Source organism: Strongylocentrotus purpuratus, unplaced genomic scaffold (assembly GCF_000002235.5).
Source record: "Strongylocentrotus purpuratus isolate Spur 01 unplaced genomic scaffold, Spur_5.0 spur5_scaffold_17, whole genome shotgun sequence".
In the NCBI taxonomy this organism is placed as follows: Eukaryota; Metazoa; Echinodermata; class Echinoidea; order Camarodonta; family Strongylocentrotidae; genus Strongylocentrotus; species Strongylocentrotus purpuratus.
Window position 1 is genome coordinate 28,889,380 of NW_022145602.1, and position 23,424 is coordinate 28,912,803.

The following is a 23,424-nucleotide window of genomic DNA, read 5'->3' on the forward strand; positions in this document are numbered from 1 at the left end:
GTATTAAAGAGGTAGATTGAAAAAAATAAGTCATATCTCGAAGTGGAAGACAAACCAGACGGTTTGTAAACTGAATGTGAACTGTGAGTGAAATCAGTCTCTACACCATGTAACAAATGAGCCTTACTAAAAGCATGTCAAAGCTTCTGATCAAATTAAGGCGATGCGCTTGGACTGCGATACTGCCAACCAAATCAAATTAGCCGCGCAGTTAACGAAAACCTTTTTGGAAAGTTCACTGACTTTCTACATAGGTAGGGGCTCTGCATGCTGGGCGATTGCTGTCAATGTAGAGTAGAGAGTAAGTGGAATGCCTCATAGAGCTCACTCAAATATACCTGTATACTAGATTTTAAAATACCATTTAAACAAAAGTTTCTCTTGGCAACTAAAAGACTTGCCATATATATGTCTGACATAGCAACAATTAAAGTATGCAAAGAGGATTCCATCTTCAGAGAGATGCCATTACGCAAAGTAAATTAAATAAATAGTAGCCAGAGGTTATGGAAACATGCATGAATCGAAGTAAATAAGTAAACAGTCCTCATTTCATTTGTCTTGATATGAAATAGTCACCTATATTCCCAATCCTTTGTTTGTTAATTACATGGGTATGTAACTGAATTGTCATGGCTAGTATTCTATTATTACCCAATGTTCTTGTTCGGAGGGGAGGAATGTCCCGGAATCACAGTGGAGAGTAAAAGGAGGGGGGGGGGATGTAAGTGTTCCAACCCTTACCCTTGTTAAGCCTTCAAATGAAGTTTTAATTCAAAGCATTAATATTGTTTGAATGTTTTTATTTTATGACAGCTATTGTACTATTTGATGATCTTTATTGAGCGGCACTTTTTCTCACCATTACCGACTAAGGGGATAAGTACCCCCATCTGCCCCCCCCCCCCCCCCCGATCTTCCCTCGACCCCTCGATAAGGGTTGACGCAGATGGAATGAGAAGGATGGAATTCAATAGTCTGAACTAGAGCATGCACAAAGCGGAGGACTTGCGACAACATGGTGTCGCTTTGGATTCAAGTTGTAATGAGCAAAGTATCTTAGAGTAGCAGCCTTTTCACACACAGCTAATATTCATCGTATCTAGTGATGATTAGAATCATCGTAAAATTTTAAACATGTTTATAGACAAAATTTCCCAGTGTGAACATCGTTTATACGATGTTGGGATAGATACGAAGTCGCGATCCATACGCCCCTAAAAGCAGGCTGCAGATACGAAGTTCGTATCTAGAGAGCTTGACATTTTGTGTGTGAAAGGAAATTCTTGTTTAAACGTGTTTAAACTGGATGGAGCGTGCGCTTTGATTGACATGACATGACCTTCAATGCGCAATGGCACTACTGCGCGTTTTACGAGCTGTAGTTAATCACGAAACAATTAACGATCGCACCGAAATTTCTGTGTGTGAAAGGCTCGTGATTAGTTTAAACACGTTCGAAACACGTTTATACTAGTCATGTTTATAGAATTTTAGCTGTGTGTGAAAAGGCTGTAGGTCTGATCGACCGCTATGCTGGTCAAGGCTTTTTAGTAGGTCTATGGTCAAGGGCTGTAGCATTCTAAGCATAGCGTACTAATGCTGAACAGATTACAGGCATTAACCTTTACCTTGGACTTATCTATTTGGTTTTCTTTTTCAAAATGAGAAATGCTCTACCTCAAGGGCAATTAAAGTGATTAACTGACAAATATCTCATTAAAAGTTACTATCTGGGACAAATTATGTCTCTGATATAGGCCAAAGATAAAAATAAGTTCAATACACATTTGTTAATTCACTCTCTCAGACATCATTTTGGTCAAACAAATATTCATATTTTCACTGTGATTTGTTTTAAACTTGTGAAGGCTAAACAAAAGAGACCGTTCATAATTTGACTTCCAGCAAAATTCTTCCTCTTGATATCACTTTCATATTTTTGACAGATGATTGACAGGTAGGGGGAGTGGCCTAATGGTAAACAAACACAGCCAGTTCACAGATGTGTATTTTGAAATACTAGATTTCAAAGCAGTCCATTCTTATACTTTTCAATTGGCATATGGGATGAAATTGAAGGAGGATGATCTTTGACGGAAGAAAAACACAAACAAGGTTTGAAAACGTCAACTATTCCGACTATTCTTTTAGGACTGATATTATAACCCCCCCCCCCCCCCCAAGAAAGAAGGGAAAAGTTCAGCTTTTGATTCAGCCCTTTGCGAACATTTTCCATGCTTATTCATATAAGAAAGAGAGACAGAGAGAGAGACAGAGAGCCAGTGAGAGAGAGAGACAGAGAAAGAAAGATGGAGAAATAGATAGATAGCTAGGAAATATAGATATAAAATAGTGATTGGGCAATCATACATTGGCCTATCCACTATACAAAACAAAATGGACTGTTATGGTATTTATAAACAGGAAGAAAAGTACGAACTGGGTGCCGTGAGAGAGAGAGAGAGAGAGAGAGAGAGAGAGAGAGAGAAGGAGAGAGAGAAAGAAGGAGAGAAAGCACTCCCAACAGAGAAAACCACAGAAAAAAAAAACCCTGCACAAACAACTATTGATAAAACACACACCATTTTTTACTAGCCTAGGTGGTATTCATCCAAGTACACAATCCATATTTGCATTGTGTCCAAGCGCCATACAAACACCTATTCCACGAACCACAAGGATTAGTCATAAAAGTGTTTTGCACATGGCTTATCTTAATCATACGGAATAACAAGATATTAACATATGATTCACTCTGATATGTAACAACACTGGAATGCGGGTCAATATAATTTTCTGGTATTAACCTAATTATTCTTTGCTTTGGTTTGCTGTTCTTCCTTTCAAAACAATAAGACTATACCATCAAATAAACAACTTCATTTACAATGATTGATGACTGTATTAGTATATATTGATTAGAGACTGAATCAGAAATATAAATAAATCATTTACTATTATTCCAGGAAACTTAAATACCATAACTGAGCTATTAATAATACTTCATGACTAGACACATTACAAACACACCTGCTGAATATGAATGTAACTATGAATCAACTAATAAAACCCTGTCGGAATTTGACCTATGGTCATAAAATATGTCCTGTAGACATAAGAACCAAATGTTATATTGCAAATAAAATCTGATTAGTATTCTTATAGAAGGACAAAGTGATTAATATCAGAATCAGAAAATATCATAAATCCTTCAATAAAGAATTATGCCAAGTTTATAGCTGACTTGAACAATATTTAGAAATCAAAAGGCCATGACATCAATGCACTCTGTTAGTGCGTACTGAGTGAGAACATGTTGATTATGTGAAAGAAATTTAAAGAAGAGATTTGTTTTTTGTTGAGGCCTAATCCAAAGGAGATTTGCTTCCTATGTTAAACATCAGCAATGGAACTGAGGTCAAGATTGTACTCTATATTTGTCGTCACAAGCAGGGCATTGTGCCAGGAGGTGTACATCTACCCATTTTCAATATTATATGTTGGTAATTTGAATATTTATAAGTTGTCAGCAAATCTAAAGAGTTGGTGATTTTTGTTTAGTTTTGTTTTGCTTGTTGGTCAAATAGTGACAATGCATCATAAACTCAAGGTTAAAGAAATAGTTATACATCAAAGGCTACAATAGGCAGCAAATAAAGAGGAAAATTATCCTAATGACCATGTATGGCAGACAAAAGCCTAAAGGAAGATAATACCCCCCTCCCATTGAAGGTAGAACGGAAATGGTTATGGAAGGAGAATGGTGGTTATTTTTTAGAGGATTGCATTTATCATCTAATGCAGGTGCATGCATGTGCTCCAAATTAGATGTCAGATGACAGAGAGAGAGAGAGAGAGAGAGAGAGAAAACTAAAAAAAAAGAAATAGTGCAAGCTGAAAGTGGGGTATAAATTCTCAGTTTGAAAAAAATAATGATAGGTCATAAACTTCTGTATGTGTCTTAATTCATTTTTTCAAATCAAGATGCAACATATACTTACATATGTAGAATCAAATCAAATAGGCTAAGATATGTGACAATACTGTATTGCATTGACTGATGGACTGGCGGACATTGTAATAATCTAAGAATGATGCATAGGAAATGAGCAAGAAAAGAGACCGAGTGACACCTTTAAGATGCTGGGGAAAAATGAGCAAAAATGACGCTCTTCTGTTATCTGAGACGTTTCGTTTACATGCATCCATTTAGAGGCAGCTCTTACCGCGAAAGACCTCGGGCCCCCGGGCGGCAAAATATCCCGATGACGAGCTTCGGCTCGATTGAGAGCATCATCATATGAGCCAATTGGGCGTTTAAAAAGAGGGGATTTTAAAATGATAAAACCTTGCAATAATGCACTTGCTCATTGTCATGGTAATTTCTTTGTGTCATATACCAGATTGTGGATGACTGACTGGAGGCATTAGCTAGGTGGTAATCCTATCCTCGAGGGATCGACAAAAAACTAGGATGAACCAGATTTTTCTTTGATCGTTTTGATGATGGTACAAACATTGCTCACTTTGTGGAGATTTCTCCACTTTCATGATTTGAATCTTAATGAATTTCCTCAGTTTGCCCTCTTCATTGTTTTCATGATAAACATATAGTCTGTTGAGAGCCAGAAGGGCATTGACACACATCCTATGACATAATAACTTTCTGGCACTCAAGAGATGGATTCATCAACCCCACAGGGGCACATGTTCATTCTTTATTTTTTGTCCTCAATAAAATATCAGCTGATAAGGTGCGATATGTTTGTTCCAAATAGAATGACACATGGATTTGCTCTCTTTCTGGAAAAAAATATGGTTATCAATGAAATCTATGACTCACAGTCTTAATCAATATCCCCACATTTTGTATTTTTAAGTGTTATCATGATAAACATATAATGCCCATTATTACCAACTCATACAAGCACACTATTTTTTTTTCTTCAATAATCTTTCTCGTGATGGATATTGCACTGAATTTCAGCAACAACACCGCTGTGTATTTGCTTGCTTTCTGGAAAGAGGTTGTCCATACAAGAAGATGCCTATTTCAATAGATTCTACTCAAGTTCCCTTCCGATATTCAATATTTGCTAGTGGTAGAATGTGGAAGGTAATGTTCAGAAAAGCATGTTCTCTCATTTTTAACATTTGCAGTTAGGGTGTAAAACTATATTTTTTTTGTTAAGTAAGTTCAGAAATGGGGTGGGGACAAGTTTCATAGCTCTGAATTTTGTAAGTAGGTAGAATTCATGAATATGTACTAATATGTAATACTATGTTGTGATCTTTGTCGGCCATCCCAGTATTTCTGCTAAAAAACCAAAGTGTATTATACCAGTGTTATTTCTGGTATATTACAAATCATTCAAATATAAAATGATTTAAATTCGATTCATGTTAATAACCACTTCACTTCAAGAACTAACTGCCTTCTATAAATTCAGAAGGAAAAAACTTTTTATTTCTTTGCAATGTCAGCTTTTATGTTAATTATTTCTTATCTTTTTACCAGTACTTGCATATTACTGCCAAGGAAAAAGATACCTGCAAACAGTATTTGTGAGGAATGTTAATGACACCACTACTTCCCACGACATTAAAGGCTTAACAATATATTATGTTGGGTATAAGATTGAAACATTAATTTTCTTAACTTCTGATAACATTAATGAAATGGTGGAAAGGAATCAAAATTCTACCCTAAAACATGTACCAGCAATCAAGTGCATTTATGTGCTAGACCATATAAACAAAATACATATTCATTTCATCAATGCTATAAGTTATCCTTTAAAGTTTCCGGTATTTCTTTGAGAAAAATCTGATTCCCCCAGCCATGCCAGCAGGTCCTTTATAAATCCTTTAAATATCAAACATGACACACACAGGGCATTCAATGAACGTTCCAAAAGAAAAGAAGAAAAACAAAAATCAATAGAAATTGGTGTTCAGTCCAACCATGAAGGTGCATTACATCATAACAATGCGGCTGGGAAGGGAAATTCAATACAATAATGACAGGAAGAAAAGAAAGATTGGAGAGAGATGAATGGGTAGGAGTTTCTAAAGTTTAGAGTTTGTTGTGAAGCAGGAGTGAGTCATTGGGGCTTCTATTCATGCAGCGTGCCACTCAGATAGATGGAGAGAAGGGCTGAGAGGAGGAGGTTCAACTCAATGAGGAGAGAGAGAGAGAGGGAAGGTGAGAGAGGTGAGAGAGAGAAGGAGAGAGGAAGGAGAGAGGAAAGAGAGGAGAGAGGAGAGAGAGAGAGAGAGAGAGAGAGAGAGAGAGAGAGAGAGAGAGAGAAGAGGGAGAGGGAGAGAGAGAGAGAGAGACTTGGCAAAGGGGAAGGAGATAAAGAGAGGGGTCAAAGAAAACAGACACAGAATAAATGACCGGGATAGTTGAACGGCTGAAGAAGAAAGACATATATGGACAAGAAAACAAAGGAATAAACAAGTGAGACAGAAGAGAGAGAGAGAGAGAGAGAGAGAGAGAGGAGAGAGAGAGGGAGAGAGAGAGGAAGGGAGAGAGAGAGAGAGAAAGAAGGAGAGAGAGAGAGAGAGAGAGAGAGAGAGAGAGAGAGAAAAGAAAGATGTATTTTGTTGGGAGAGGTATGATTTTGAATAGAAGTGTATTAATCATATATGAATAAGGGCAGACAGACACAGCACTCATTCTCTAGTCTGTTTGAGCTCCTCAAATACCATAGTATGCACAGCTTTATTCTTTACTCCAGAATCCATACATTTTGTAGCAAATAACATTTCTAGTGCATCTGAATAAATAGGACAAGACCAATGGACATTGCTTATAAACATCAGAAAATACATATCAAGAGAGATAGCAATAGAAAGAAATAGAAAATGAGGAAGATAGAAATAATTAATGACAGGAGAATTGAACAAGTAAATAGAAGACAAGGAGGAAGGGTGGTAAAAGAGAAAAAAAATTGAGAGCAAGAATGAGAGAGAAATCTTTTTTTTAAATCAGAAAAAAGAGCAAAAAGAAAGGAAAATGGGGAGGACGGGAGGAAGAGAAGAAAGGAGATAAATATATTATAGTGTATATAGAAGAGGAAACAGAATGAACAAGGGTCCCACTGCACTAGAATATGACCTAATAAAATTCACCTGCTATTTTCTTCTTTTCTCCCCTAGTACCATTAAAGAGTCTATCCGCAAAAACCACTGTACCCATACAAAAGGCTATTGGTTTTTGTGGTATTTTACAGTTAAAAACATGTTTATTACAAAAAGTATGGTGCTCTGGAACAAAGGCAATTATTTTCCAAGCAAATTTTGCTGCTTGCTACATGTAGGAAAACAAATTTGTATGACAAAATAATCTGAATATTTTACAGAAGACATGTGTATTCAACCTATATAAATGACAACGCAAAAGAGAGGGGATATGTATTGAATATATTTGGAAAAAAAATACATGGTGAAACAAAGCTTGAGAGTAAGCAAGTTATATTCATTCCAAGAGGGATAAAGAAATAGACAAATGACAAGGTGGGAAGAAAAAAAGGTATGGACAATATAAAGGGAGAACAGATGTAGCAGAGACTGAGAGGGAGGGGCTAGCTAGTACAACAACAAGTCTCTGAATTTCAATATCAAAAATGTATAAAAAAGGAAATATCCCACTTGTTTGAGATGATGGAAAATTGCCAAACTGAATGTGGAAATAAGTGCAGACAACATTTCTGACCCCCCCCCCCTCTCTCTCTCTCTCTCTCTCTCTCTCTCTCTCTCTCTCTCTTCTTTCTCTCTTTTGTCTCTCTCTATCATTTTCTTCTGTCTGCCTGTGTGTTTCAGATGATAGAAAATGGTGCTAAGGTATTGATTCAATGCTAGATGTTCAAAAAAGATATCTGAAAGTTTGAGTGAAAAGGGACCATTATTAATTCTTCCAAATACGATGTACGATACACCTTTCTGGCTCTCAGTATAACAAGTAATATGTCCTCTTCAATTGCTAATACTCTTCATCTCCACAAACCAATCCCTCTGAGCAGTTCTCTAATAACATACCTACTCCATTCCTAGCTCACTCTCAGGAAACATAAAGTCTGCCCCATTTCCGATCCATCTCCCCAGCGCTCCACCAAATATTCCCATCTGCCCCTATTGTGTTTTATCCATCTCAAGAGAGGGAGAGAGGGAGGGAAGGAGAGAAGGAGCTAGGGAAGCAAGGAGGTAGAGAGAGAGAGAGAGAGAGAGAGAGAGAAAGAGGGAGAGAGGGAGAGAGAGAGAGACAGAGAGAGAGAGAGATAGAGAGAGAAGGAGAGAGAGAGAGAGAGAGAGGGGGGGGGGACAGAGAGATTGTACCATTTTTCACACAATTTATTTGTCATTGGTTCTAGGAAGTCTGCAAAAACCACACTTAACCCTTTGCTTACGGGAACCTGGTGGTCCCTGTGTTAAGCCTATGGGAGCTATACAATTCAGTAGTCAACGGGTTAATACAAGATTGGAAAATCTATTCAATATGGCATCGTTGACGTTGAAAACAAATCCCAAAGCCAACCCTAACAGGGACACAAATCAGAACATTTGACAAGCGCGTGACAAGCAAGTCACATATCAACAAACCTGGGAACACAAGGTGTGAATATTAGCAATGCGCCACCGATATCAAAACAGGGAAGAGGGAGAAATGATGCAGGTCCCAAGAAATGCAGAGTTAGAAGGTGACATAAAATAACAATCGATATTCACGATGAATAGAAATTGAGAGAACCTGTGTGATTGTCAATCATAAGTTGGATATGAGGACGGACTGATTGACATAGAATACTTTCCTATTTGACAGAGTGACATTTGAAATGCAGAAGTGCATGCCTCTGGATTTTCTTATATAAATCTAGAGCCCTGAGCCTCTCAAAGGTTGTTGCCCGTCAAAATCGGAAGTGCATCAGTTACTGCCTCCAACGTTCACATTCCAAGATCGATATGGGTGTTTTCTTCTTTAATTTTGAAATACCAAATGTCATTGTTTCACGGCTGATATTCTGAAGTGCGTTCCAAGCATGTACCTGAAAGTGATAACACTTGTTACAGAAGGATTTGTAGATACTCTGTATTGATTATGTGTTTGGCAAATAATTCAGTGCTCTTGAGCTGTAACACCTTTCTTTATTTACTAATATGCAAAGCTCCATTTGTTGCAATTGTTTCTAAATATTGGCTTCAGAAGGCCACAGAGGACAATGCATATATATAGTCAACTGATTGTGGCAAGAAAAACAAATGGTGGGAAAAATAGACAAAATTTACCCCTCGGCTCAGTGAAGCTTGACAAAATGCTGCCAAGTTCACTGTAAGAGCAAGGTCAATAGCATGACCTAGGAGCGACCTTAGATATTTATTCTTCCAAAGTAATCATCTTCAATCAATGTTGAATGCATTAAGACTAAGAGAAGAGATCTGCTTAGAGCCAGAAGGCACTAACTCCTTATCTGTCGAGAGCCAGAAGGGTGTTCACTCTGGGTTAAAGCCCCACTGCATTACTTGTAGCTACTTGTGCCCTCTATATAGCAAACAGTGCCTAAGTGGAGCCCGTTGGTCCCCTATGATCCCCTTTTCTTATGTTAATTGAGACCTGATTTGATGAGGTAACTACCTGTCAGTGACCTTGCAGGGAGGTCTAATCCCTCCTGGCCAAATTAGTACAGACAGACTTTAAATATATGTATATTTGACATAGTGTTAATGCCTTTCTGGCTCTAATACTAGCTTAGCAGATGACAAGATAAGTTTGTTTTGGGAACAGAGTAAAGAATTTTTCATTATTTTGATACCATGGGAAGATGAACTTTGCAAAGTTGATAAACAAATCTTTAACAGTCAATAATGTTCTCAGAAACTCAGGGGTCCTTACATGGGAAATATTTTGTGAGTTATTCACTGTTATGCAACAGATTACTTGGATTTAGTCAGGTATAATGCTGGTGTAATTCTCAGTAACTTAAATGAACCATTTAAATCAAATAAAACGATCTAAAATTTCTAATGTCAATGCAAAGAGTGAGATAGGCATATTTTTTTTTACAGTTTTTTATTTACATTGTTAGCAGACAGTTAAACATTGCTGATGTCATTCACATTTCAAAGGACCCTTCCACTAAATCTAGTAAAGACCAGTCGGTCGACACAAAAAGAGGAGGAGCATTTCGTACATCTTCAGTAGACACCTAATGTAATTTATATTTCAACTAACCCTTCTTCGAATCAAACCTATAATGTAGAAGGGGGAGGGGCATATTTGTGCATCTTTTAATGCAAACATTGGAATGGACTATCTAGAGCAGGCAGAGGTGCCAGTGGCATGTTCTGTGTCTGGTAGTGAAATACAACCCAGTGAGCAAGATCATCAGTGCAAATAGGCCTGTTTTCATCAGCTCGAGTTTGCCAAACAACCCGCTATTTAACTATCCCCAGAGAAAATATCCCTAGAAATCTTGCCATATCTTGGTCTTGCATGTTTCCAAAATATCCCGCTATTTGGGAAATAGTGGGCTAATTTGTGCCTGTCCGAGCTAGTTTGTGATGAGCGTATGGGTCTGGTGCACACAAAATATTATTTGGAGCCAGCCACTACACATTTTCTTCAGGATGCTTTTTAAAACTTTCCAACATATCCAGGCCAGTCTGCATGGACTAATATTACCTATACAGAGGTCTATGTGCTTTACATGTCTGTCAGCGTTCATTAATCCAATCATTTCACAACATACCATTTAAAACGTCCACCTTATTCTCTATGTGAACAGGCCGATTGTGTCTGATACAGCCCCTTGCACACGAAAGGGCTCTCATTTGTACAGCTGGTAAGGCCTGAATGTATCTTAATCCCTTTCTTTCTCTGGAGCTATAACCATTCATCCATTCATAGTTCAAGAAATGCAGCCAGACAACCCCTTTACAAAGTCGGTGTTCCATTTCATTTTTCATCTATACATTAGCCATCCATATGTTGAATTGATACAGAGCCTGAGTGATATTATGAACCATGGGGAACAGGACACTTATCCGGCAACCTCGATACCTTTATAATTTGGCCTAGTTGAAATTATAAAACTGTACAGGGAAACAATCTTGCTACATTTACATCTAATTTGTTTTGTTCTCCAAAGAGTTAACCATAAACAGGGGAATTATAACAAATTTGATACAACATTTGACCGATGTAGTTTTGCTTTCAACAGAATCTTACAACAGTGAGAGAGAGAGAGAGAGAGAGGGGGGGGGGGGGGGTGGGTAGAAAACTCATTTGATCTCCTTCCCCTGTACATTTTGAACATTCAAGAAAATTTAGACATGTAAATAGGAGATAATTTCACCACAATGAAACATTTTACTCAAGAAAAAAAAGAAAAAAAAACAGTTGAATATCTTTGATCAAAGAGAAAGTCCACATTGATGAAAGACAGCATTTAAATATAACATCACATTCATAACCTGAAGTGCAAAACATCTGAAGTAATCCAGATCATATTAGTCAATTTCAAAGTGAAAAAAGGAGTTTATAATGCATTCCATAAAGCCTAGGGTAGTATATATCAGATATCCCCTACTAGACCACTTGACAGCAATATTAGAAGGTATCATTGCATCCTTCAGTACTCCTCGGTAGATCTGTCTCGTCATGGGTTTAGGTCACAGACGGAAAGAAACTTTTGGCAAATCAATTAGTTGCTTGTTTCAAAATATACATAGTGATGTGATACACATTACTTTACTTATGCATTTGGCAAACTCTATTGCTTGGTTTCTTGCTCCCCTTCTCTCTCTCTCTCTCTCTCTCTCTCTCACACACACACACACACACTACTTGTAGATGCCCTCGAATGAGGACCTATGAAATAACTCTCGCAAACATGGACTTTTTAAATTCCTTGTAAATGCCTTCAAACATGGACTCATGAATAAGGCCGTCAAACATGGACTTGTTAAATTCCTTGTTAATTAGGCGTTTTAACATGAACGTATTAAATCCCTTGTAAAGTCCTTTGAAAATGGACTTGATAACTTTAACCCAATGAAATGGACCTTTGACATTTATTATTTATACACATACATATGTACCTCCGAATGTGGACGTACTAGTTTGGCTAGGAGGAATTAGACCACCCAGGGTGGTCATGACAGGTGGCTATCTCATCAACTCAGCTCTCGATCAATTAACATAAGAAAAAGAGGATCATGGGGGACCAATAGTCACCGATTAGGCATTGTATTCTATAAATGGGGAGCAAGTAGATACAAGTAGTACGATGGGGCTTTAAACGCCTTCAAGAATGGACTCAGTAAATAAACAGTACAAGCATGGACCTTTGACATTCCTTCTTATACATAACTTCAAACGTGGACTTGGTAAACTAGCATATTGAACGTGGACTTGGTAAACTAGCATATTGAACGTGGACTTGGTAAACTAGCATATTGAACGTGGACGTTTGACATTAGATAACATACCGGTACTGTCAAATGTGGATTTTTTAAATTAATCCAGCAACTATGGACTGCTTACTTTCCTTGTTGTTTGTTGTACATGGTACCAGAACAAAAGCAAATTATTCATAAATAACTATGTGAGCGTTATAGATGTGAAAATATATATTACTGGTATATACATTCTACTACGTTTGTCATGAAACCATTTCCGAACATATCATATTCTGCATGTTATACTACTCTACAACATAATGGACAACACGAAAGATTAAGGGTAGGCAACAATAATGGCAAATGCCATTTTTTAATCAAACAAAATATGCTTACGTTTTCATACACATAATCGTATGAAGTACATGGTCACAAGCTGGAGTACGTGATATAAAACTATCAAACACAATGATCCAAGTAGGGAACCAAATGTCAAGTTCAAAAATTTTAAACAAATTACAAAAACATGTTTTAGTAAGAGAAAAAGTGACTTGCATAACAAACATATATATAGAACTCATAATACATGTATGGAATTTCAACACAATTAAAGTGTTCCTTTGACGTAGCGTAATAGATGCCAACGTCACAAATATGCTGTCACAATTAAGACTGTTTAACAGGTGCAATGAAAGATATAAAAAAAAATTGTAGGTGACATACAATAAATCATGTACATCTTCATAATATTTCACAGGCTTCAAGGTCTGTGTGAATGGAAATTTATCTAGCATTACAAGAAATTCCTTTAAGAGCAAAATATCTTTAACAGGATTCAAGCTGAACACTAACTCGCTAGCAAATGGCTATAAAAGGCATATAACTATCGGTACAACTGAAATAATTAAGTGTGACCTCCGTTTAAAGCTGTAATTTGCATTTAGGACAATTCGTATTAATTTTCTATTTCTATTTTTTCTTGCCAAACTGCATGGATCTGATTTTGAGCGGCTGATTGACCGTTTGCAGCTATAAAACTCACCAAAGAAAATTTGTTTTCTGCCCCCAAGCCAAAACAGTCTGTCCCTGAAAGTTCAATTTAAAGTTATATTTCAGATATCTCCATGAAAAGCATGGTCTTGCTGGGCGCTTGCAGCCCTGAGTTATTGCACTATATAGGCTTACATAGTTCTCCGTTATGGGTTATAAACTCGAAGGGTTTGATTCTTTTCTTTTTGTTAAATCCTATGAACACGATCTCAATAGTTCATGAAAATTTACCTATATTTACGGATGTGCACCCTGAACCTTAATGATACCAATGACAAGGTTCAATAGTAGTAGACCAGTATACATTAACTCATAACAAGTGAATACAATAGTTCATCACTAGGTGGGAGAAGAGGCCATCAATATGAATACATTTGTGGACTGGTGTATGGTTAAATGACAACAAATTACAAACCTTACAATCACATACTCCTAATTTTCTTCTTCCACAAAACACTTTTAAGGAACAACTGGAGTTTTTACATTGTTGTACTTATACAAAAGAACTTAAACTACCCATCAATGTACCACAGGTATAACTAGCTAAACTGCTCATTGGGTAGCTAGTAACAAGTAAATATTTCATTTGGTGGCCTCAAGAATTTCATACTGTTTTTTTAGACTCGAGATAGGTTGTGACTACAAGCCTTCAAAGTAATTGTCCATCAATAGAAACTTATAAATACAAATAACAAATATGCCTAACCATTTTTCAAAATATACTGTTAACACATAACCTTTTTTGTAAATACAAACATAACACTGACAGTGGCAGATTCAGGAGTGGGTTTGGCACCCCCCCCCCCCCCTCAGAAAAAATTGTGTTTTTCAATCTTGTCTGTGTGTGGTTACAAGAATATTTTGTGTGAGCCTGAATTACACCCTTGTTGTTGTTGAAAATGTAAGAACCTTTGTATTAAATTGTTAACCCCCCCCCAAACCCCCACCCTAGCTAAGCAGGGTTAGGACTATACAGACAGAAACAAGTTCATTTGTTCCGTGTAAATCAGTCTGAATCTGTCACTGCCATTATATTTTTAGTAAAAAGAACTACATAACACATAAAAATTTTAGCCCAAAATTCTAACGTTGAAAGTGCAATAACAAACTGTATGACTTGAGTCATAGAGCATATATTGAACTACAAAATAAATGTGGGATTCACACTTAAAAAGTCAAGGAGCCAACTGTTTCCTTTCATACTGAACTGAAAGATAACATATCTCTAACAATTTTAAAGTTATTCTAGACTTATAAAATAATCTCTTTTACTCAAAATTATGGCTTTTTTATCATTAAATATACCAATTACCAAGAGATGTAGATTAGATCTGTCAATCAGAGTGAAGTAATTTTGTTACTATCAAGTTGTTAGCATTTTATCTCACTCCACAACTGTAGTATAAAGGACGTCCATATTTGTTGTAATATTTCTAAAAGCCCCAGTGCATATGAGAACCTCTTTAACAAACTTAAGATGATTATTTTCATATATATAAACGTTATAATGCGTTGACATACAGGTACTGTACATGTTTATTCTTTGCCCCTAAATCCTGGTCAGCATACTGATAAAGCTGAAAACTAGTTTACTGATTAAAAAGAAATTAAACATATATGATCCATGTGCTTTAAGTAATATAAAACGATACTTGTGACATAATTTATGTCTTTAAATTCCTTGCTCATACACAGTATACATACAGTCTTCATTTATACCATATTACATCTTGAAATCTACAGTGCTTAAATCAATTGCATCAATTAAATGAGGTGAATTGCTATTAAACGCATTTATCTACACAAAATAATGTTGAAGTCGTACATATATTATGTGGAGAGGATTTATATAACTTTCATTAAAAACCAAATGATGAAACTGTTAGGGAACATTTGTTTCTTTCATACTGATCTAGAACAAATGAAACCATAATATACAAATTTAGATTTCAAGTGAAGAGCATGAAATATTCTATATACCTATAATTATTGCTTCTCTTATATGAAGTTCCCATCCATCACCCTTCATATAATGAATGGGCAAAGTCATGTCACCAAGTTGCTGAATTAACAGTTTTTCACTCGATAGCTTTTTACTTCAATAGAGCTACACTACATGAACTTCCATACCGACTGTAGATATTTTACATAAACAAAAGGAAATCTATTTGTTGGTGCAACATTTCTCGAAACCCAATTAAATGTGAATACACATTTTCAAAGTCTCAACTTCAAATAGAATCACAAAAGAAACAGGACATACAGACTACTTCCATAATATGAATCTTTCACGTATGAACTAAAGTAATCAATGAAATCAACTGAGGGTATCCCACATTTAACTAGTGACTGCATTATCTACTCCAAAAAAATCAACAATAAATTTTGTCTTTAGGGTTTGATAAAATCTCATAATGCATACATGAGCAGCATTACAATACATTACACATTTCTCCTGTACATGTATATCATCAGTTCTGAACCTAAACCTTCATGTATGAACTTAACAAATCAATTCCAAAAGGGAGGAGGGAGAAGGGATCTTGCCGAATTTCAAGTCAGGCAACAAACATATCTTTTTTCTGTCTAACTTAAGTGCCCCAATTATTTTGCATATATGTACAAGCACACAATGATAACAAATCATTTGGCAACAGCCTGACACGATAAGTCCATTGCCACATCCCCCTCCCCTCCCCTTTTGGGAGAAATGTCACAATGTCTACAGGTATATATAATATGTATCATGATGAGCATTCATAAATGTACTTTACATCTTCAAGAATCCCATTACATCCTTCTTCCGAATCTGGTTCGAACGAAATCTTTCACGTTGGTCCAAGATCGATCCCGAAAGGTTTGTGGCTCTGCATTGAAGAGTTTCAAAATATGTGCCTTTCCTGGTAGGGTACGTCTTAGGAGAAATGAGCCCAAATGGTCTGCGACAGTTGTCTTCTCTTTCAAAGTCCAGACTTTCCTGATTGGATGATTCTCAGAAGGACTTTTTGATTTCCCAGAGTAGGCACTACAGTCTGTTTACCAAGGAGAATATATATCTTTTAAACCTTCAATCAGAAAATATATTTCATTTTGAGACAAAACAGCACATATAGCCCTACGTCCATGCCTTTGGCTCCCAGATAGAATAGAGTGAAACTGTCATGAAACATAAAACTAGAACTACATGTATACATTATTCAAGTGAAAATACCCAGTACCATTTTTTGGTGGAAAATAATATAACCCTACATGTTGTATTAACAGGAAATCTCTCTCTCTCTCTCTCTCTCTATATATATAATATGTGAAGTATATGTGAAGAAAATATGCTTCGGTCGATTCATCAAGTACTGGGTGTTCTATTTTTGTTAGGACAAATAATGAAACGTTCAAATAGTGCAACTGCATTCTAACAATCATAATTCAATCAATCAAAGCAGCCCTGACTCAAAGAAACTATATGCACCACTGGCTTTCAGCTACTGACTAGGATTTGACTTTCTCTTGTTTAACATACCTTCTGTCCTCACAGTCACCAAAGGTGAATCATCAGACTGCACATCTTCACCCTCAGAATCTGACTCGGCATCAGTGATGTACTCTACAAAAAATCAAAAGAAATATTTATAATTAGCATAAGTTATGTTATATCAGGCCCTTAACAGTGTTTTTATGTGTATACAAATATTCTGAAAAAGTATTTTTCTACATGAAAGGAATTAGCCTCATAGAATTATTTAGGACAAACTAACAACAGGAATGAAATTCATGCATGTCTTATATATAATTAATTTAGTTTCAGTAATAAACATTTTAATTCATTATGAACACAACATGGTTCGACATGATTACAATGCTTAGCTCACGACAGATGCATGCAGATTTCTCTCTCTTTCAATCTTTTGGACATCTATCAAACAGTCTTGCACAAAATCGCCAATTATGCACCCCCCAAAATATCTTAATTATTCATCTACTTTTTTCTTTGTTAAGGGTCCTACGGTTCTGTATCCCTTTTTATAAAGATATATTGAATATGAAAAAGAAAATCAAATTTATTAGTTTGAAATTGCTGGAATATACATGTTTATGTTCAATACATTGTTGTTGTGTTTTTTCTGTTACTTTGATTGCTACTATTATGTACATGTATTCATGAAGGACACCATGGAAGAACAGCGGTATTATATTGATACTCAGCTGGAATGGGCCATCCGCCATATTTTTATTCAATTTACACTATGTATTATGTATTATTGATTTATGAAAATAAAAGCAAACAAAACCTGCACGTTTTTCTACTCTAGTTGTTCTTTGCAGTTTGCATGAAGAATTCAAAAGAAAATATTATGCACTTTACCTTCACTGGGATCCAACTGCACTTCCTCTAGTCCTTTATTGGCAAGACCTTCAAGATCTCCCCTCTCCATCTTCAGAAGAACTTTTGAAACCTTCGCCAGTTGCACTGTTGAATCTGGGAGTCTATAGTATTCCCGATGCGTTCTGATGTCATGCCCAAGGAAATTAGCTAAGACATCTAGCTCATTTTCCTTTAAATTCATAATCTGGGCTACAGTGGCAATTTGCTTTCTCAGATGTGTTGCTCTGAGATGTTCTGGATGTTCAGCATTACATTTGGTGGAATGAACACGGATAGCATCGCATGCTCTCCGGTGCCCTTCCCCTGATCCAGCAAACACATATGTGTTGCTCTCCTCGATGCCAGCCTCACATCTCCTCTCTTTCAACAAGTCCATTGCCCTCTTCATTGTCGTTGTCAAAAGTACAGGCACCGTCCTCAAACGTTTTCCCACGATTTCGACTCTCCATAGAACTCGACAAAGTGCTCTCTCCCACTTGCTGAGAGCACCATCAATTATACCACCTTCTCCTTGCGAGCAATTTTCATAATCTTGCATGGTCATTTTTGAGACCTCTCCAGGTCTTTTCCTGTTGAAGACAACAATATGTGCCAGCAGTACTTCAGAAAGATTATGCCATTCATGTGCAATTCTGTTGGTGTTGCTCTCTTTCTCAAGCCCATTCAATTTTGCATGCATTTCTCCCTTGAGATGTTTCGCAAATTTGACTACATCTTCGGTAAGTGGCAACAACTTTGGGTTATTTCTTCTTCCTTCTTGAAGACTTCTTAGTGCATGGTGAGTTACATAGCTCCCCCATTGAAGGTCATACAGGGTCAAGAACGCCTTGCAACTTTTCTTGATGGCAGAGTTCTGCGTCATAATGGCTTTTCCTTGTAGAATCTCGCAACAAGTCTTCAGACCGTGTCCGATCTTTAATGCAAGACTGGGGGTTTTGTAGACATTGTTTTCAGCACAAAATCCTGCAGCCAGTTTTGTAGCAGACGTCACTGCAACAAACTTCTCAGGACGTATGAGACTTGCAAGATCGACATTGGTCTCCCCTGTCATTGATCTGTACTCGAGGACCATTCTTCCTAGCTCCTTGACCGTTGCCTGATATAGTTCTCTTGGTCTCTGCTATGTCCATGTTTCATGGTTAACTTCTCAGCAAATTTTGTTATTAGGTCATCCGACCTGACCACAGCGGCTATATTGTCATCGATCATGTTCGACAGGATTTCAATGGTTCTCGTATCCACCCCAGGAGTATTTGGTAGCAGCATTTTGGCAGCACGCACTTTTCCTCGTTTCTTTGTTTTCCCAGATGGTATACTATCAAGTATCTGGCTGCACTTGTGTTTCCACAATTCTGTCTTCGTGATAAAACCATAACAGTTTGAGCAGGGAACGTAATCTGATGGATCTGACTTGTCTGCTGGCCTATGAACAACAATGAGTTCTCCAACTCCCTTCTTCAGGACAGAGATATTGTGTAGGTAGTTTCCATAATTGCGCATTAGTGTCAATTGTCTCACTTTATCCTTTTGGTCTTCACTAGAAAGCCATTTCTGCACCTGTGGTTCGTTTCTGTGTTTGGGAGTTTGTAAATGGCGAGGTAATTTCTTCTGAGGTTCCATGCAGAAAGGACAATATTGGACTTTATCCCAGCTTTTACTTCTTCCATTTGCTGTGGCATTCACTTGTATCCCTGAAGACCTACTGCAGGCATGCAATACTGCTTTTGAGGTGCTGTCTACATGATTCTCACTGGTTGATGCTTCATCTTCATGAGTGGGTAGACAACCACGATGAATATTAAAAGATCCAGGGATAGGAACGACAGGACTCATCTCCCTTTCCCCAACATCATCATCAGATTCCGGTATGTAATCCGGGTCAGAATCATCTGTTAGATCTGTAGTAGTTTCCGACAGGTCTGACACCTCTGACATGGCCTGAAAAAAAAACAGTAAGAGAAACTGAAATTAGAGTCCATATAGAAAGCAAACATCAAATATCTCCTGCTGAATTGGTCAAATGTAAGTACACTATTAAGGCAAATTATGTTTTATAGGTCCCCTGACATGCATGTTTACTTCTATGCTGGGTCTGCATGATAGATCAACAAACCATTAACTGTTTTATCTTAATGTGTATTATGTATGTTTTTAAAGATTTTTTGTGTGCATTTTTCTAGACCCTAATTGTTAAAGTCCCACCCTGCAAAATCCTCCAGATCAAACTGTGCCTATTGTGAAGTTTTCTGCCAGCTTAGATAAAAGAGTACAATATTATACACCAATAATACCATAGGTGCATCATCAACTGGTTCTTGAGATAATGTGATCACAAGCTATTTTTGCATACAGAATGAGCCCTGTGACCTTTGACCTTGTGACCCCAAAATATAATCAGTTATTGATTTTGCGAGATACATACATTGATTTTGCAAGATACATACATGAATTAAGTTTGGCGGGAACCCATCAATCGGTTCTCGAGATAATGCGATCACAAGCTTTGTATGCATACATAATGAGCCCTGCCCCTATACAAATTTAAGTTCGTCGCGAACTCGTATTATGCTCGTGGTAAGCTTAATAAGATCGTTTTTTAGGCTTTAAGCTCGTAACACGCTTCCAGGACGCTAGTAACGATCTTACAAAATCTTCACGAGCTCGTCAACGAGTTCGTCACGAGCTCGTGGCGAACTCGCGGGTAAACTGGGCAGCTCGTGGCGAGCTCGTGGGTAAAAGGTGGAGCTCGTGGCGAGCTCGTGACGAGCTCGTTGGTAAAAGGGGGAGCTCGTGGCGAGTTCGTGGGTAAAAGAAGGGAGCTCGTGGCGAGTTTGTGGGTAAAAGGGGGAGCTCGTGGCGAGCTCGTGGGTAAAAGGGGGAGTTCGTGACGAGCTCGTTGGTAAAATGGGGAGCTCGTGGCGAGCTCGGGCGTAAACTGGGGAGCTCGGGGGTAAACTGGGGAGCTCGTGGCGAGCTCGTGGGTAAAAAGGGGGAGCTCGTGGCGAGCTCGTGGGTAAAAGGGGGAGTTCGTGGCGAGCTCGGGTTAAACTGGGAGCTCGTGGCGAACTCGGGGGTAAACTCGGGAGCTCGTGGCGAACTCAGGGTTAAACTGGTAACCCAGCCCTCTAGGGTGGACACCAAAGTTTCATAATTTTTTTAAAAATATCTATTTGATTCAAAATTGAACAATTCAATGAATTTTATATACACAATGTAGAAAGCCTTTCTTGTGAAAGATTAGAACGATTATAAATGAAGTTTCTTAACAAAATTGTATTTTGTATTTTTCATATACGGTAACGCATGTTATGGGTGGACACCAAAGAATTTTTAGAATTTCAAACATGTGCTGTTTTTTTTAACTATAACATTTTAAGCTTCATCTTTTTTAATTGATATGATCCATGGAGTTCTTCCAAGAAATAAACTGGGAATTGTCAAAGTTGTTCATATAATGTGCATTCATCATGCAGAAGCACCAAATGGAACGCGTGTTGCATGGTGGACACCATGCATAACAACTGTTACAAGATGTGAAATATGGTGATTATGAAAAAACTTTGCCACGCAACCTAAGGTTATTAATGACATGAGCATAAATAGATTCAGCACTATACCAGACAATAATTGAACATCAGATAGTCATACAAATTTAGAGAATACTCATTACCAGGAACTAGGTTTTTTCATGTCACGTTTTGGTGTACGTCCTAAAAAGGGCAAAAAATGGGTTTCACCTTACATAAAAATTTAAAACCCAGGGTTTGAAACACAACGTTAATTAAGTTATCTCCAACTATATCTGCATTAAGACATGGACAAAATTATCACCATAGAATATACTCTTTTATTTTTATACTTGGATCTGAAATATCCATGGTGAAATCTCTCCAGTATCATAAAAATACACATATGCAATTACATTGAAAGTTCAGAAAATTTATGTTGAAATTGAAACAATAGCTTTTCATGCTGAAGTAACCTGTCAAATTTCTGTAAATTTAATTAAATTCTTTTGAAACTTTGAAACATTTATTTGCAGCATACCAGATTGGGAAGGGGGGGTGCCATTTATTCTGACTGTATCATATATTTAACACCCTGAAATGTCACTATCAGGTATTACATAAGACCACACACCCAGTGCTTGATTCGAGGTCAACTCCCTGTTTCTATCTTTGCTCTCTCCTTATGTACATAGGATCCCCCCTGCTTAGACACAAATCCCTATTCCTCTCTCTCCCCTCTCTCACTTTCTTGTGTACTCTCTTGTGGAATTACCACTGGTAGCATTCCTGATAAGAATGAATTGATTTAGGCCCATTTGGTCAAGTCTTTTTCTATCTTGCTGTTGTGGAGAGCAGACATGGGTTTTGAATGGTATTGCAGCTCCTTTGTTTTAGGTAAGAGAAAAACTAATTTCTCACACCTTTTAACTAAATGTTCTATTGTGTATTTAAATAGACTAGGCCAACAGTTAGGCCTACCTCTCTTATACATTTATGAAAGAGAAGTGTAGAGTAATGATTAATGAGACAATGTATTCATTCTTTTTCTAGTGAGATATCTTTTCATATATTGGGAATTTTGTTTATCTATCTAGCACATAGCATATTCACTTCAATAAAGTAACATTAGATATCTATGTGATAAGGTTATATTCATGTAAACATTTCTGTATCTTGAATGACAAACCCTACCTTTTAGGCAACATGAGAGCACAAGAATGCATTTGGTCTGAATACTGAAAAACTAGTTTGCTAGCGGATATAAGAAGGGATTGTTCTAGAGATCCTATAGTGTACATGTATAATTACTTGGTACCCTGGGTTGGTGAATACACTGACAAAAAGGGGGAATGCTACATAGTTATTGTAGGAATACCGCTTTATTAGTTTGGATCTTTGTAATATTATGAGTGATTAGAATGATGGATAAATAATTACCAAAATGGATAATAATATTTCTTCAAAGGCAGAGTATTATACAGTGTAATTACTCACATATTTAATTTCATTATACAGTGTAATTATATAATTTGGAAATCATTTATACATTCATATTGTTGTGTGAAGTTGTGAACCTTGCATACAGGTAACATGCATTATACAGGGTTTGTATTGACTCTAATTAAGAGCTACTTGTTTTAAGTTACATTTATGTTATATCTTTTCTTTCTGTTCTTTGATATATTAGTGCTTTAATTGATTGATATCCCAGAAGTAATGAGCTTTTAATTGCCCTAAGAGTATCACTGTATTCTTCACCAGCTAGCCAACTGAATTGCCCTTGCATGGCCAGCCTGCAGATGTTACCAGGATATTGAAAGGCTGATAAGTTAGATAAATATATATATATATGCTTGGATCATCAAGTTCACCTCTATATTTAGACACAAATTTGTTCTCAATGCCACCCTGCTGTTAAGCACGCCATTATAAAGCGTGCAGCCATTTTTTCCCACGAGATTGTCGACGAACTCGCCGACGAGCTCGTTGACGAACTCGTTGACGAACTCGCCGACGAACTCGTTGACGAACTCGCCAACGAGCTCGCCAACGAGCTTATCGGCCAGTGACGAGCGTGAATAT

At 37.2% G+C, this 23,424-nt stretch overlaps 1 protein-coding gene across 1 annotated transcript; it reads right to left on the minus strand.

Annotated features, from left to right (window-relative positions):
* Positions 1 to 16,242: 16,242 nt before the first annotated feature.
* Positions 16,243 to 18,912, minus strand: LOC115925122. Its single transcript, XM_030988351.1, has 3 exons — positions 17,813 to 18,912; positions 16,970 to 17,053; positions 16,243 to 16,484 (listed from the first exon to the last, which is right to left on the minus strand). Exons 1-3 carry the CDS (start codon positions 18,903 to 18,905, stop codon positions 16,243 to 16,245), a joined length of 1,419 nt encoding a protein of 472 aa, XP_030844211.1. The 5' UTR covers positions 18,906 to 18,912.
* Positions 18,913 to 23,424: the final 4,512 nt, after the last annotated feature.